This window comes from Cryptotermes secundus, unplaced genomic scaffold (assembly GCF_002891405.2).
Source record: "Cryptotermes secundus unplaced genomic scaffold, Csec_1.0 scaffold92, whole genome shotgun sequence".
Lineage (NCBI taxonomy): Eukaryota > Metazoa > Arthropoda > Insecta > Blattodea > Kalotermitidae > Cryptotermes > Cryptotermes secundus.
In genome coordinates, this window is record NW_019728498.1 from 2933347 (window position 1) to 2950903 (window position 17557).

Here is a 17557-nt window from a genome sequence, read left to right on the forward strand (position 1 = left end):
AGATGAACAATTAGGGTAATAATATCGCCCTTCAGACACTGCCAGACCTCATACCCATATTTTGCGAATTATCACTAGACAAGAGTTAAGAAAATGTACCGCCCAAATACACTCACTTTTGTTTTAGTGCGGTATTTAACGGCTCTTTCTGTATCGAGACTATACACTTTCTGACATTTACATAGGTGTCCCGTGGCTCGCTAAGTACCTACATTTTTGGACCTAAGTCCTTGAGAAACCGACAGTCTCAAAGCTACTTAAGAATTTCCCAACATTTTATGAAACCAGAAAGTTAATTTCCGTGTTCACAACAGACCACCACTGCTCCCTATCCTGAGCCAGATAAATCTAATCCATGCCACGACATCGTATTTCTCTAAGGTAATTTTAATATTGCCCTCACATTTACATCTATGTGTTCCTAGCGGTGTTTTTCCTACTGGCTTTCTCACCAAAATTCTATGTGTGTTCCGCTTCTCTCCATGCATGCTACATACCCTGCCCATCTCATCCTCCTTGGCTTTATCGGTTCAATTATATTCGACGATTAATGATGTTGAAAATTGTTCATTTTGAAATTGCTTCTCCTTTTTACTGCTTGAAGTGTATCTACCGGGAGGCAGCATCACATCACGTTTAGTTCGAATCTCGTTGTTCTGTGAGTGTTGAAAAAAATTGCAGAATTAAGGTAAACTTAAATTAGATCAATGAGAGCGTAAGTTAGGTCATTTTTGAACAAATCCGCAATATTGGATATTTTCTGAAAACACAAATCCATTAGTCAATGGGGCGAAGTGCACACACTAGGCAGATCAAAGGAAGTTAGCGAATTTGTATTGCAGCAGTAGAACTTCCTCCCGCCCTGTGCCTTGAGGGCAAAGATAACAAAGGGGATGAAAATCACTCTTGTGCCCAAGAACGATTACTCACTGAGCCAGTGATAGGCAGTCAACCACGATAAAGTAGTACAACAAAGGGGGGCAGGTGTCCCTAGACAGACAGTCATTTGTCAATTCTCGTGATGGCTGCCAGGCCAACAACACATTACGCTAATTATTTCGAAAATCTATTTTTTTTCCTGTTGACCAAGTTAATGCAGACAAAGCACAGAAATTGCAAATGGAATTGAAGTTTGAAAGGTACACGCAGATTAAACTATAGCGGTTCCTTTGCATTAGCTGTTTTGTAAAACACACAAGAGTAAAATGTGTACATATGACTTTAAAATCAACTAAATTTTAATATCATCGATTTTATTTATAATCGTGAGACACAAAATATGTAATAGCAATTTTTGTGTCAGAGGTGGTGAACTTGTAGATCGATTATGACATGCACCCCTCCGGTCTGTAACAGCTGTACTGTGATAAAAGTTGACTTGAGACTACCAACACATATTCACATAATAGTATTGTTGCTCTAAATCCTGCCATTTGCATATCACGAAAGTTTAATTAGTAATTACTAATTTACACTTTCTGCGTCCTTCGGTCCGTGTGGGAATGTTATACGTTTCAACCTTTTGTCGCTAGCAAGAGATAGTTTTGGAGAAGATGTCTCAAATTTTGGTATTTAAAAACACGAATATTTGTCCTATTTATTTCTTATGACTGTTGGTGCGAAACTTAAGTTACATTTGCACTTTTATTTCTATTAAAACAAGAAACTTTACTGCCTGATACTGCCAACATTTTACGAAAGTCGTCCTTAATATAAAAGTATATTTTTTTTTTATTTGTCAGAATGGTTTACATCTATTATTCTTGGTTATTAATGTACTTCGTTTTATCAAGCTTTTAGGTACTTACTTACTCATGGAGCTGAGCCCTTCTGAAGGAGCCGCCAATTCTGCAGCTACTCAAGAATTTCCCAGCATTTTATGGAACCCAAAAGTTCATTACCGTGTTCACAAGAGCCCTCCACTGGTCCCTATCCTGAGCCAGATCTATCCAGTCCATACCATCCCATCCTATCTCTCTAAGATCCATTTTAATATTGTCCACCCATTTACGCCTTGGTCTTCCCAGTGGTCTCTTTCCTTCTGGCTTTCCCAGCAATATCCTATACGCATTCCTCGCCTCCCCCATTCGTGCTACATGACCTGCCCACCTCATCCTCCTTGACTTGATCATTCTAATTATACTTGGAGAAGAGTACAAGTTATGAAGCTCCTCATTATGCAGTTTGCTTTTAGGTATATATTTTTAAAATATTTGCGCTTTTTGATACATATATTCAAGCAGCTCTATATTTTCACTGATTCTTAACAATTTTATTGTTCTTTAAATATATAAAATTTTCAGCCCCTAATAGGTATATGTGAACAAAGGGTTCTCGTGTTTATTATAGTCTGTTTATAATAAAACTGGTCCCAAGGGTTTGTGAACCATAAAAAAGTGGAGGTTCATATAAATAAGCCATATTATTATTATATTACCCGGTAATTATAGCCATTATATTTATCCCTGACATATGAAGAAGTGTTAATTAGAGTCAGTGAGCTGAGGAATATCCTACACGAAATAAGAAAACGGAAGGCTAATTGGATTGGTCATGTTTTACGCAGAAACTGCCTTCTAAAAGAAGTTATCGAAGGAAAGATAGATGGGCGGATAGAAGTGACAAGAAGACGAGGAAGAAGACGTAAGAAGATGCTGGATGACCTTGGGGACAGAAGAGGATACTGTCATTTGAAGGAGAAAGCTCTAGATCGCATTAAGTGGAGGAATTGTTTTGGAAGAGACTGTGGACCTCTCGTCTTGAAAGATTACTGCTGATGATGATATGACTCAATGAATTACATTAATTAATTAAATATATGTGATATCGTCAGTTATTATCGGGCATATGTTGTGTTGTTCAGTATTAATGTGAAAATCAGCTAATTACTAATTATTCGATTATGTTGTCGTAAAGTGAATTAGATCAATGTTTCCGTGCAAAGATACAACCATGAAGATACACGAATATTGAATATAAAGCACTTTATTTCGCATAAATCTAGAATGAAATGGAAATTCATACGCAGTGACAGCAGTGTTGCTCAAGCACAGCCGTGGAAAGCTGCTGGGAATACGCTGTGAATATGAGGAGTTATTCAGCACCGTATAATTGAAACTTATGACATTTTTATGTAGGATTTGAGATTCTCAGCGGTGGTCATGAGGATTTCTGTCTTCTGGTATACGAAGCCGTTTAGCCCGTCGAGAGACAACCGATGTCTCGGAGAAATATATTGTCTCCATCTTCAGTAGAAGAAGTTAATCTAACAAGAAATCAGCATGAAGTAGGAAACAAGCAATTGTTTTAATTGCATATAATTTTTACAAAAGTCATGAAATAATGTAAATGTTTGGTTATAAACAGTACAAAATCACCGTTTTCAAGGATCCTATCACATAATACATACCCTATAGGCCTATAATGAAGCCACTTCTCGTGTGGTACGACAGTCCAGTGCGGACCAAGGGCTCTCGTTTTCCGGATCGTGTATGTAGACTCTCGTAGTAACACAGGACAATACAAACATAGAAAATAAAACATACGTTCATGCGCGGGATGGGATTCGAACCCACTACCCCTATGTTAGAGCAGATCTTAGACTGCATGGCCGCTGTGATTGTCATGAAATCCTTTTCTTCTTAATAAATACTTGATCTATTGTCTCGGAGATTTGAGTTCTAGCAAACAAGGTACAGCTGTAGTACGGTGGGACAGTGTGGTCCTCCACGTGCATGTCATGTGTGTTTGTGGGCTTAGAGAGTCGTCAGCTTTTGAAATAATAAGCCAAAAATCATTAACATTACAATAACAACAACAAAATCCACAAGATGATGTTCCTCGGCCACGGCTACGCGCAGCCGGGCAAGAACCCTCAGGCTTCAGGGAACAACTTCCCTCTCGAAGATGGAGAAGATGTATATTCCCGAAACACCAGTACGCACCCACTAAGCCACTGAACCCCGCCCCAGTAGGTAGTCATCAAAAAAAGAATTGGTCATGTGTGGGTCAAGGACAAAATTTGATAAACATTATGAAAACTAAAAATGGGCCCGATAATAAAAAGGGGTTAAATGTTCTTAATAAGAACTTTTCCAGCCAGTGGTACAGAAACACACTCCCGTCGTCCTACTTGGTATATCTTTATTCGACATGTAATCGGAGTTTCCGAGAATGGATATTACGTTTACGAAATCGTAAAACAATGCTCAGGCAGAGTTGTAGAATATGGAGCATAATGACATAAACATTTTGTTTTATACGCCCATTGTGCCCTATAAAACGAAATGTTTATGTGCCCTAAATTAAGAGGAGATTGAACTCGGGTAATGTTTGCTACCTTTGAGTCCAGAACATTTTGTCTTCTCGTCTGCTGTTTAAAAACATAAAAATTAGAATATACAAAACTATAATTTTGCCTGTGGTTCTGTATGGGTGTGAAACTTGGTCTCTGACATTAAAAGAGGAACATGGACTGGGGGTGTTTGAGAACAGGGTGTTGAGAATATTTGGACGGTAGAGAGATGAAGTGACAAGAGGTTGGAGAAAACTGCATAATGAGGAGCTTCATAACTTGTACTCTTCTCCAAGTATAATTAGAATGATCAAGTCAAGGAAGGTGAGGTGGGCAGGGCATGTAGCACGAATGGGGGAGACGTGGAAAACCAGAAGGATAGAGACCACTGGGAAGGCAAAGGCGTAGGTGAGTGGACAATAATAAAATGGATCTTAGAGAGACAGGATGGGGGTAGTATGGACTGGATTAATCCGGCTCAGGACAGGGATCAGTGGAGGGCTCTTGTAATCACGGTAATGAACCATCAGGTTACATAATATTTTGGGGAGTTCTTGAGAAACTGAGGGACTGGCAACTTCTTAAGAAGGACTCAGCTCCATGGAGTTAGTTATAGTAGTTATAGGGATAGAAAAGAATTATATGAGGTTGTGAACCGAGTTCGTCTGGCTCAGGATCGGTTCCTGTGAAAACGTCAACAAACTTTCGGTTTTCATAAAATGGGAGTTATGTCTGGGCTGAGTGGCTGTAAGCTTCTCAAGGACCTGTTCCGTGGAGTTAGCTATACACGTAACTAGGCCCACAGGTGGGAGGTGATTAAATCAAACCGAAACTTGCCTTGCTAGGTCGGCTGTCTCCAGACCTGCATTTTCTTAACTGCGTTGTGCAGCTTCTCATGCATTGCTGACGGAGCGACTCTGACAAAACACGTTCCACTAGCAACTGTTCAGTGTGTAAGTATGACTACTGGTGTACATGTGACACCGTGGTAACTGGGCCTGTAGCAGAACGGACAGAACCAAGGCTCTGGAGCCCGTCTGCCTTCTTCTCCAACTGGGGAGGTGACCTGAGCTGTCCACCCACCTCTGTTTACTGTTTACTGTTTACTCTGTTTACGTGTAAAGCTTCTGTATATTTTCCGTGTACTCCTTCATATGAGTGCTTAGTACAGGAGAAATTCTAAGCGTTTTTCTAATTATGTTTCTGTGCGTTTTACAGGACATCCAAACACAAGGTGAGCGGAGAGTCAAACGGTTCAGCATTTTCGGTGAGTACACCACTTTGCATTATCTTTACTTTAGTATTCCGAGCACGTAGTCTTTTGAATACTAACGGGTTCTGACGATGGTGTATAATACTCAGAACGGCTTCCTTTCCCTTCCATTATATTTCTTCTAGAATTTTTCCGTCTTCTCTTCATAATCATTCCTTCCTTATTCTTTTCCTCCTACAGTTTGAATAGACCCGGGATAGCGGAATCGCTATAGCAACTGGCTATGGGCTGGACGAACGAGGGGTCGGATTTCGAGTCCCGTAGGGTCTAGAATTTTCTTTTTTCTATCGTCGTTCAAACCAGTATTGGGGCCCACCCAGCCTCCTACCAATTCGCTGCAAGGGATTCTTTCCCAGGGGGTAAATCGGCCGGGGTGTGAATCTGTCCACTCACCTCCAACTAGTGCCGAGGTCAAGAAAATGTGGATCTCTACATCCACTCCCCCATACGTCTTCATGGTGTAGTGCTTAATTAGTTAAGCACAGGGGCAATTTTACCTTATCTTACCATAGTGCTCAAATAGCGGCGTGACTGAGTTCCATACTCGTACAAGTACTGCGAGACGAGGATCTCCTATTCAGCACGAAATGCCACAGTGAGCTTTGTTTAGGCTTGACAAAACGTCTACCGAGGAAGCTGGTTTAGCTCTTCTGACTATTATTCAGGAGGTTCCTGCTTCGAATCTCGGACGGGACACCGACCGCTCTGACTAAGGAATATCGTAGTTTCCGACGCTAAGGTATGGGTCCTTAAGTAAATCAGAAAATAATAATAATACAGACACTCAATGTACGACGTTCCCATGTTTTTATTTGTGGATATTACATTGTATAAGAGGTTCCAGACCATATAACAATGGGCTAAAGGCTAGATGACCGGGATTTGATTCCCATAAGGGGCAAGAGATTTTTCTTTTACGCACATCATACAGACCGGCTACATGACGCATCCAGCCATCTGCCCAGTGTGTATCGGTAAGAGTTCCTTTTGGGATAAAGCGGCCGGTACTTGAAGCTGACCGCTTACCTCCCTCCTAGTACAGATATCGAGAATCTTGGAGCTATACCACCACTCACCCATACGTCTTAGTGGGTTGGTGTTTAATTAGTTAAGCACAAGAAAAATTGTCTTTTTATCTGTACCCAGTTGAATTTTTTCTCGTTCCCATTAAAATATATATATATATATATATTGTAATGAGTAATGAAATGTGGGACTTGTTACATGTGCAAAAGGTGAGCCTTAAAATGCTATTTGTTTTGCTCCTGATGGTCCTATTTAAAAGTCATAATGAAGATATACTTTATATGTACGTTCAATAACCCTATTTCTGTTTCCGTTTAGCATAAGGTACTCTTAAAAACGTTTCTACCTCTTTATCTATCTACAGTCCTTGCGGAACTTGGCCGCTTTTCAGTTTCCTAATCTATACACAATCGGTAGGACTCCTTGGACGGGGTATCAGATCGTCTCAAGGCCGCTACCTACACACAGAACAACACAAACGCACACAGACATCAATGCCTTGAGTGAGATTTGAATCCACTACTCCAGCGTTCGAGCGGGCGATGACAATTCAAACCTTACACCGCGCGGCCACTGTGATCTGCAATTCATCAATCCAAACATACATCTATTTTATTTTTACTTTTTAATATAGCGTGACTATTGTTGTGCTAATGGTCAGTTTATTACGAGTGAAACATCTGCGTCAGTGCATCTTGGTGTTTGTGATTCAGAATGAGATGTAATTTCTGTATAGCCCCGAAGAATATTACATGGCAGCGAAGCTTATAAACTGTCGAGCTGTATTTATTACAGCATTGGCCTAAGAATGTATTTAGTATCACATAAATTCTCGCGTACACGATCAGTGGGCGTTAGCTTGTTTCTGTCGGCGTTTACAGCCACTATTTATATTGGTGTCGTATAAAGTTTCTTAAGCAAACAATTTCTTTCTTACCACATTTCATTCACTTCAGTATAGCAAAATTAGAATTAGAATGAGAAGACAGAACTCCACGTTCGCTTATGTCTTAACCAGTGCGTAATGATCAAGATTAAATTCGATCTTTCGTTTCTTTATAGGATTATAAAATTGGCCCTGGTGTCGATTTACTGCAAGTAAAAATGCAGGCCTGACATGCACTGTCTTCGCTTGCTCGGAAGCCGGGATCGTGGGTTCGAATCCCACTCAGGGCATGGATGTTTAGTTTGTGTGTGTGCGTTTTCCTGTGTTTGTGTATAGGTAGAGACCTTGCGACGAGCTGATCACCCGCCCAAGGAGTCCTACCGTATGTGTAAGATCTAGAAAAACCGAAGTGAACGGAGAAGTTCAGGGAGGTAGGCCTAGGCCCACTGGGGCTGTAGTGCCAAGGAAAAAAAATGCAGGCCTATCTGTTAGACAGCATACTACTTACATCTGTTATTTTTCTTTGTAGGTTGGCTTAGTGGGGGGTGGAGTCCAACTGGGTCCACTCGGTACGGTGGTCACTGATTGGCCTATTGTACCTTTCCCGGGTGATAATGATGATGAAGAATTTGGTGGAATGAAGATTGGCAGGGGAAACCTAAGTACTCGGAGAAAACCCGCCCCAGCGTCACTTTGTCCACCACAAATCCCACTTGACCAGAGCCGGGCTCGAACTCGGGCCACGGCAGTGGGAAGCCAGCGAGTAACCGCTTTAGCTATGGAGCGGCCTTTCTTTGTAGGTTTGTTTCACATGTCAAATTTTGTATGAAATTACGTTAATATTAAACAAATATAAAGGAGTGGGAATGTACATTATTGTAACTTATAACTTCTATAGATAATATTAATTCATGTTTCCGACTAACCTCACCATATGGATTGTGGATATGTAGGAAAATAGGAACCATATTTGATAGGAGACTAGGTGGGCCCCAGAGCCGGTCTGGACGACGTAGAGAGGAGAAAAATCTTGACCTTACCGTGACTCGAACCCTTACCCCTCGGTCGTCCAGCCCGTAGCCAGTAGCTATACCGACTGAGATATCTCGTCTCTCGTTACATCACGTACTTAGATTACTTATGGAAATCTGATCTTGATTAGCAATTTTCATAATTTGGAAGCCACTGGACCCAGCTAGTTCTGTAACACTCTGTCCTTTCGTTAGTGATCAATCATCGTATCACGAGGCAACACACAAACACACGGCTAAGAGAGGGCGCCTTGTCTATGTGTGCCCCTGTATATTTATAGCGTATGGTTGGGAGCTGTGGTTATTATATGTTTGAGTGCGGACGGACGGCTGGGTGGATGAGGAACACAATCTGTAACCTACCCCACTCTCGCAGTAGCGATGGCAGTGATTAATTACCTCCAACCAACATACCCAATATCTCAACGCCATCGCTTTTCATCTAGTGGAGAATGAGGTGTGTCCAACAGCTTCACTTGGGGAGTCTAGGAACCGAGCTCAGGGTTTCGCCTTCGCTCGCTCTGTTCAATCCAAACATCGGATATCAAGCTGGAATTATAATATTATCGTCGTATGGATAATTTATTGACACATAATTATCTTTTCATAGTGGTTATTTTGTCGATTCGTTATTTGATATGAGTAAATATATTTAATTGGAAATTATGGAATATACGTAATAAAAATCTTTCTTAAATAATAAATTAATAGCAGTTCGGTTCTATCATAATTGAAACGTTAAATTTACATAATCAGTTTTGCACTGATTTCCAGCACTATTCGCCATAATTGTTTAAAAAGTCAATGTCAAGGCCGCGCCATAGCTCAAGCGGTTAGTCGCTGGTTTCCCATCGCGGCAGCCCGGGTTCGATCCCGGGTCAGGTCCAGTGGGATTTGTGGTGGACAAAGTGGCGTTGGGGCGGGTTTTCACCGAGTACTTCGGTTTCCCCTACCAATCTTCATTCCAACAATTGCTCCACAATCACCCTCACCTATCATCTGGGGCTGGTACAATAGGCCAATCAGTGCCCACCATGCCGAGTGGACCAAGTTGTACTTGACCCCCCACTAAGCCAATTTAAAGCCTAAAGCCGTGGTGACTCTAAAAAAAGTCAGTGTCAATATTTGCATAAGTTGACAGTGTTTATAAAATAAGTCACGAAAACTTATTTCCATACCGAAAATATTGTAATGTGAATGGCGCAACAGGAATTAGGGGTCTCGTGAACTATGCGTTTCCACGAGTGACGTCACGTACTCCAACTCCTCCCATCAATATGCAACGTTCAGTAAACACCCTTCCCCGCTAGGCTGTGACGTCACGCAACAGGCTAGTCCGTGCAGCGGCTATTGCTAGGCAATGCGTAGATAGAAACACCTGACAACAATATCTATATCTGTTGCCGAGCAGCAAGGTGTTCTCTATGTTGTCCGTGCAGAGCCTAAATAAGGAGCAGCGAACATTATTCAGGAGGACTGAGTACTGAGTTACCAGAGCGAGAGTTACTAGTATTCAGTATGAGTCCGGCAGCTACGAGTTGTGTTGTATCGAGTGAATGACAGTGACTCCAACAGGAGAAGTAATTGTGATACTGCAAATTGCAGTAATTGTGCAATTGCGAATTGTATACGTGTAAGAGCGAATGTGCAATGAATTCGCTGGATCCGCACGGTAGCGTAGTTTTTTTGCGGCACTATGCTACAAACCGGAAGGTCGCTGGTTCAAGTCCCGATGAAGTCATTGAATTTTTTTCAATTGAGCTAATCCTTCCAGCCGCACTATGGCCCTGAGGTCGACTCAGCCTCTAACAGAAATGAGTACCAGAAATTAATTAAATAATTTTCCTGGGGAGTAAAGCGCGGCCGGCGCGTAAGGCTGACAACCTTACCGCCGTCTTTGAGCAATTATCTAGATAATGTGGGACCCTCAACGTCTCACAAACCTATGGGCCTTCGCGGCCTGTTACAGGTATAGCTTTACTTACTTTTACTTACTTACTACCTAGGGACCCTACAGAATAGGAATTTCTTGACATATCTCAACCAAAAAATGGAAATAAAACCCATACCCAAAACGCTGTGGTTTTCCTACAAGGAATTCGAACGATCAACAAAATTCAAATAAGTAGCTTTAAACAATAAAATGTTTGAAGAGTTCTATCCTTAGGGATATAACACTGTGTAATCAGTTAAGTTAACAGATGTTTCGGAGGAAATTTTCACCTCCGTCTTCAGGGTTGAAGAATAAGCCGAGCAAGAGACCATTGTGAAGCAGTTAGCAACCAGAAGCTCAGATCCTAGATATAAAATTTGTTCATTTAATTAATTTATCAATCAGTTATTTAGTTAATTATTTACCAGTTTAATTAAGAGGGTTAGGCACATTTCGAGAAGCAATTAAGTTGCGGACGTGACGTGTACTGGCGGCGCCGTGAGCAGCTGAGTGTGGTGTGTCCCGTATGTGGACCGGAAGCCCCTTGTTTGTAAGCGCTGTTTACAAATGCAGCGCTACCGGTTTATTGCCTAGTTATGACATAGTGAAGACTGCTACTGCTGAAACCGACCCTGTTTGTTATGTTTTATTCTCACTAAGGATAGTTAAAAAGAATGGGATGTCACAGTCTACAGAATGTACAAGTAGAATCGAAACATTTTTACGCGCAAAAGGATTTTTTTCTATCAGTAAATTTAGTTCATAATGTTGTATATGAGCATTCTGTTGCACTGTATAGATCTGAATTTGGAGCTTTTTGTGCCATATATGTGCAACGTCGTTCACTATTTCTTTTTCGTATTCCTTTATTGGACTTTCGGCCTAACTGGCCATCTTCAGGTGTACAGGTTATTGTTAAGGATTCTGATGCTCACTGTAAAGCAGTTTTCTTTCTTCCTATTGTAGTTGCCTCTGGTTATTTTGGTTATGTGGGCTACCATCAATTACGAAGAAAGAATAGTGAACGACGTTGCACATAGACGGCACGAAAAGCTCCGAAAATCAGATAAATTTAGTTGTTAGTGAAATTAATTATAATTCAAGACATTTTATTGCAGGATATAAGGTTGTCACGGAGATAGTTATGAAGAGTTCTGTATTCTGGGATACGACATGTAGTCCGTTGAAAGTCAACCGACGTTTCGGAGGAACATGCCACTTCCATTTTCAGGGTCGATGAATAAGTCAAGCAAGAAACCAGCGTGAAGAAGTTGACAAGCAAAAGCAGATGACAAACTTATGGGTGTTTATTGCTTGGTTTCCTCTTCAACCATGAAAATGTTGGAGATATATTCCTCCGAAACGTCAGGCTTTCTCCTAGATAGTCAACATTACAACATGGAAGACAGTACTCTTCATTCATTACCGTGTTCAGAACAAATCCGCCACTGAACACAATGTCAAAGAAACCGTCCATGCCCAAAGTCCTGTGTAATATTTCGTAAAATGGAAGTTTCTTAGGGTGAGTGGTTGTTAGAACTCCACCCAACCTCTAAATCTTAGAACCACCGCTTTTTAACCGTCTGCTACTATTTATTTAACATTCCCTCCATATACGCAGTCAATTTGCTCACCCTTGAACCGTGGGAGCGCCATGTCTTAATATGGAAGTAACAAATTTAACTGCAGTCCTCATTAATTACGAAAATAAATAATTATTTCAATAGCGATCCTCAGGAAAACGCTAACTATGAATGTATGTATGAGGGGTAGGCCTCCTCGGCCTTGCACCGCGACCTACAGTGGTCTATTGTGCTTAAGACGCTAACTAACTAACTAAATAACCAACCAACCAACCAATTAACCAACTGACTAACTAACTTACGACCTAACTCCATGGAGCTGAGCCCTTCATAAGAACTCGCCGGTTGTGAAGGGTTTATTACCCTGTTAACAAGAGCCCTCCACTTGTCCCTATCCTGAGCCAGATCAATCCATTCCGTACTATCTCATCCTCTCTCTCAAAAGAAAGAAGTTAAAGTGCTTAACCAAGTAATTAGGTAATAACATTTCATTTAAATACATTATTAACTTATGTTCTCACTCAGAAGCCCAAATGCAATTATAAAGGAAGCGCGAGCGAAAGAAGAGAACGAAACAAAATAGAAAAAGAAGAAACCTTCTTCTGACAATAACAAAAGTCAATAACATGCAATTTCGCCATTCGTTGTACGGTGAGAAATAATTATGCGTGTATTCATGTTGAATATAATTAATATTTTAATAATTAAGAATGTACCGATATAAAATTCGATTAAAAAGCCCAGTTTTGGTTTAAAACGTGTGAAAAGCCCCTGCAAACAACATTAGCAGCTGAAGCGCACCTGGCAGAAAGACAATTTTTACTTGAACAGCTGTTCAAATAATTCTCTTTAGATCAGTCTGCGTGTTTATACTGAACAGCACAAGTGAAAACTAAAAATATAAAGCTTTATTTGTGCTTAACTAATTAAGTACTAAGCTATGAAAGCGTATGGGGGAGTGGATGTATAGATCCACATTTTCTTAACGTCGACACTTGTTGATTAGTAGTCAGCTTCATGTCCCAGCCGCTTTAACCCCGGAGGAAGAACCCCCGGTGCCCATTGGATAGGAGGTTGGGTGGACCCCAGAGCCGGTCTGGACGACGTGGAAGTGCCAATTATAAAGTAAATAAGAACAATGAGAGAAACGGAACAAACACATGGGCAAAAAAAAAAGGCAACTCGTGTCATTTAGTCAAAAATAACAAGAACAAGTTTTATGAACACTGGTTTAGGTATTCAGTAGTTAACACGGGGGGATTCACAGACACAGATATACAGACAGCATGGAGACCGCATAAGCCTGCCTTCAGTTTTCAAAAAAAAAAAAAGAAAACGATATAGCCTAAAACGGACAACCTCTATAGAAATATAATAATTCAATTCAGTTCCTTTATTTAAACTCTTGCTAGCACTGAATGGCCTGTAACAGGCGAGCACTGAAGGTATTCATAACAAAATCTAGAACTAGAAACAGAACTAGATTTAAATTTAATACTAAGCCATAAAATATCACAGATAACACGATAATGATGTAACTCAGTAGGATTAAGCAAAAGAAAATGTGCCCTGAATGAAGAGGTTATGTTTATTGAAAATGTCCGGATATCTACAGATGTTTGCAGTTGTGACGCGCCTTGTTGTATGTCTAAATCTTGAGACATTACGTAATATGAAAATAATTAAATTCAATTATTATTATTTTCCCAGCATTTTATGGAACCCGAAGGTTCATTACCGTGTTCAGCCCTCCACTGGTCCCTATCCTGAACCAGATCAATCCAATCCATACAATCCCATCCAATCTCTCTAAGATCCATTTTAATATTGTCCACCCGCCTACGCCTTGGTCTTTCCAGTGGTCTCTTTCCTCCTGGCTTTCCCACCAATATCCTATATGCATTCATTTTCTCCCCCATTCGTGCCACATTATTATTATTATTATTATTATTATTGGAGCCGGGATAGCTTAGTTTGTATAGAGACGAACTATGTTCTGGGAAGCTGAGTAACCGGTGCTGGAGTCCGACAGGGGCAAGACAGTTTTCCTATTCTGCACAGCGTTCAGACTGCATCTGGGGCCCATTCAGCCTCCTATCCAATTGTAGTAGCCTAATTCCCAAAAGCTGGTATGCCCAAGCTTATCCAAAGCGGCGAACGAGCCCTGTCGTCTGAAGGCTGGCTGGAGAAAAATAATGGTTTTGTAGTGCGTAGGAAAGTTGAAAGTAACAGCCTCAATAGACTTGAAGCTTGCCTATGAAGAATGTATCGCCTTTACTGCTGAACAAGTTGTATTACAGAGGTGGTTGCAGATGCTGAATCCAAGGGGCTGTGGAGTCTACTTACCCCAAAATGTGTAAGATGAAAGAGTCCAAGAGCCTAAATTAAAGCTGGTTTGCATATATGCTTATATAGGAACAAGCTCCTCTCCCATTTACTGTAGGCACTGCAACCAGCATCCGTCAGTTACAAGGAAACCTCACGTAACATGGTCTGTACTAAGTACATTCTCATTAATCAGTCTAACAGTTCAACACAACAATTTACTGCACCTAATGGTGGGTGGAAAATGAATGTTTATATGTCCTTTGATCGGTGTTGACACAATCACCCCCCTCCCCCAGATGTCAGGTCTAAGTTATTTAGGGTTAATGTCTTATTATGCTATTAATTTATGTATTATAATTCATAATCCATTTTTCCATTTGCATATTTACACCTGAAGATTTTCTACCTTGTGGATGATACAAAATGGAAACTCTTTTCTCGGAGAAAAAGCAACCGGAGCATTAATCTGACGACTAAACTCCGTTAGGTACCGAAATTAACAATGATGAACGTATACCTCCTTTCCTCAATTCATCAATGGCTCTACAGCCCTTTGTTGGGCCCTGGCCTCTAGTTCGGTTTCGTAATCTATTTTACACAGCCGGTAGGACTCCTTGGACGTGTGATCAGCCCGCAGCAAGGCCTCTACCTACACACAGAATAAACTTATACACAGACATTCATGTCTTGAGTGGGATTCGAATCTACAATCCAAGCTTTCAAGCGAAAGAAGACAGTTCATGCCTTAGAACGTATGGCCACTGTGATCGGCCAGGGTCAGTTTTACCTTTAATAATACCGGTAATAATAATAATTTGTATCCTAATGAGCTTATTATCTGCGACGGTTTGAACGCTGGGATCGTAGCTTTAAATCCCATACCGGATTTGGTTTTATTCCACCTTTCTTCTCTGTTTTTATTGGCTCCTGTAGGTAGAGGCGTTGTGATGGGCTGATCCCTCTCCAAGGATACCTTCCAAATGTCTCATAGATTCAGAGATTTTGAAATCAATTCTGAAGCAGAATAGACCAACTAATCTATGAAGGCTAAACAAGAAGAAGAGTTAGATAATTATTTATTTAACTGCTTAATTAATTTATTCAGGATATTAGGTTTTATTCTGTATTCCTTTAGTTATGGGCGAGCCTGATTAAGTAAGTGCATTTGACCACGTTTGATCTTTGAGCACTTGGGTTATTCACTTGATTGATAATTCTTTCTATTATGGAAATAAGTTATATCTCCGTTGCCACAAGAGCGTGACAGGGTCCACTGTTAAGTTCTACAATAAGCTCTAGTAGCTAGACCTTATCCTAAGCCGGTTCAGTGCTGTTTACATTTTCTCAAAACTCTTTTTCCGGGGCTCATTTTAGTATCACATTCCTGTGCTTTCTAATTGGTCTCTTCTCAAGAAGGTTCCTAAATACATTTTGTTATGACTTTATTTTTCTCTGATTATTGACACATGTTCAGCAAACTTAATCTTTAAAGAAATTCTGAAACTCCTCTTTAGGTTTGTCTTTCATAACCACTGTCCTTATATCTCCTCTGGATTCGAATACTCTCACCTCTCTCTTTGCAAACGGGGAGCCGGGATAGCGCAGTCAGTATAGAAACTGGCTACGGGCTGGACGACCGAGGGGTCGGAGTTCGAGTCCCGGTAGAGTAAAGAATTTTATCTTCTCCAAGTCTTCCAGGCCCACCCAACCTCCTACCCAATGAGTAACGGGGCTCTTTCCCCCGGGGTAAAGCGGCCTGGACGTGAAACTAACCACTTACCTCCACGTAGTGCCGAGGTCAAAATAATGTGGATCTATACATCCATTCCCCTATACGCCTTTATGTTGTAGTGCTTAATTAGTTAAGCATAAGGACAACTTTACCTCTACCCCTCTTTTCAAACATTATATAGAATTTGTTTCCTCCTTGGGGTGTGAGTTCAGGTTTCACACGCATATAAAATAATATGCCCTTTGTTTAAGAAAACTGTGACCTCAGAAATCTGGAAACAAATTAGTTGATAAAACATCTTGAACAAATAGGCCTAAAGAACAAAAACAATAACATGGCAACACGACCGTCTCCTGAGAGTCTTCGTTTTGCAGTCAGAGATTGCCTAGCTGTTCTGCGGATCTCACAGTGTTTTTAGGTCTGGCTTTTGGGTTACTTCTGAGGAAACTGACCAGAACTTGCAGAGCAGTGGTTGCAGCTGCATTGGGGGAGGGACGGTCACACGCTGTAACTGCCCCATACACATCCTGCGATCCTTACCTCTGTTAATGGACTCGACCAGGTTCACCTCCCATTGTGTTGAGAACGGCCAATTTTGATGGGATAGCCAATGCTTCAGAGTTAGATAGGGTTCGATAGCTTGGGGGAAGTGGGGATATTGTCGGCTCGCAGGAAACTGGCCGACTAGTAATTAAGAGGAAAGTCAGGTTCAGTAGGAACGTAACTTCTCTGGAGCTTTCTGAAGCAATAAATCCACTAGATTTATTTTCTTCCATTCATTTAATTTCATTTATTACTGCTGAGGTGGGAGCCGGGATAGCGTAGTCGGTATAGCGACTGGCTATGGGCTGGACGATCGGGGGGGCGAAGTTCGAATCCTGGTAGGGTCATGAATTTTCTCTTCTCTATGTCGCCCAGACCGGATCTGGGGCCCACCCAACATCTTATCCAATGAATATCAGGGGTAAGACGGTCGGGTTGCGAAGCTGACCAGCTGTTTCCGAGGTCAAGAAAATGTGGATCTATACATTCACTCCCTCCTAAACCTTCCTGGCATAGTGCTTAATTAATTAAGCACAGGGACAGCTTTACTTTTACTGCTACGGTATTTCATAACCACGAAGCACTAGAACCGAGAATTCGTTATTTTCTGCAATTCAAACACGAGCAGTGTATTACTACAATAAAGCTGAATTTCATGCTTAATTTATTAGTCCTAATGTTACATCACTGTCTTCGCTCGCTCGGAAGCCGGGATCGTGGGTTCGAATCCCACTCAGGGCATGGATGTTTGTGTGCGTTTTTCTGTGTTCCTCTACAGGTAGAGGCCTTGCGACGAGCTGATCACTCGCCCAAGGAGTCCTACCGCATGTGTGAGATCTAGTAAACCGAAGTGAAACGGAGAGTTTTATGGAGGTAGGCCTAGGCCCAAATTGGGACTGTAGCGCCACAGGAAAAAAAAAAGAAATGT

At 41.1% G+C, this 17557-nt stretch overlaps 1 protein-coding gene across 5 annotated transcripts in view; it reads left to right on the top strand.

Moving 5' to 3' along the window:
* LOC111865140 (zinc finger protein Elbow) overlaps positions 1 to 17557 on the top strand; it is a 1021422-nt gene that overhangs the window by 732600 nt on the left and 271265 nt on the right. For all 5 annotated transcript variants that reach the window (XM_023852904.2, XM_033751700.1, XM_023852903.2 and 2 more), the window contains one exon: positions 5513 to 5561. In XM_023852904.2, coding sequence (XP_023708672.1) covers positions 5513 to 5561 — 49 coding nt within the window. The remainder of the gene's footprint in view (positions 1 to 5512; positions 5562 to 17557) is intronic.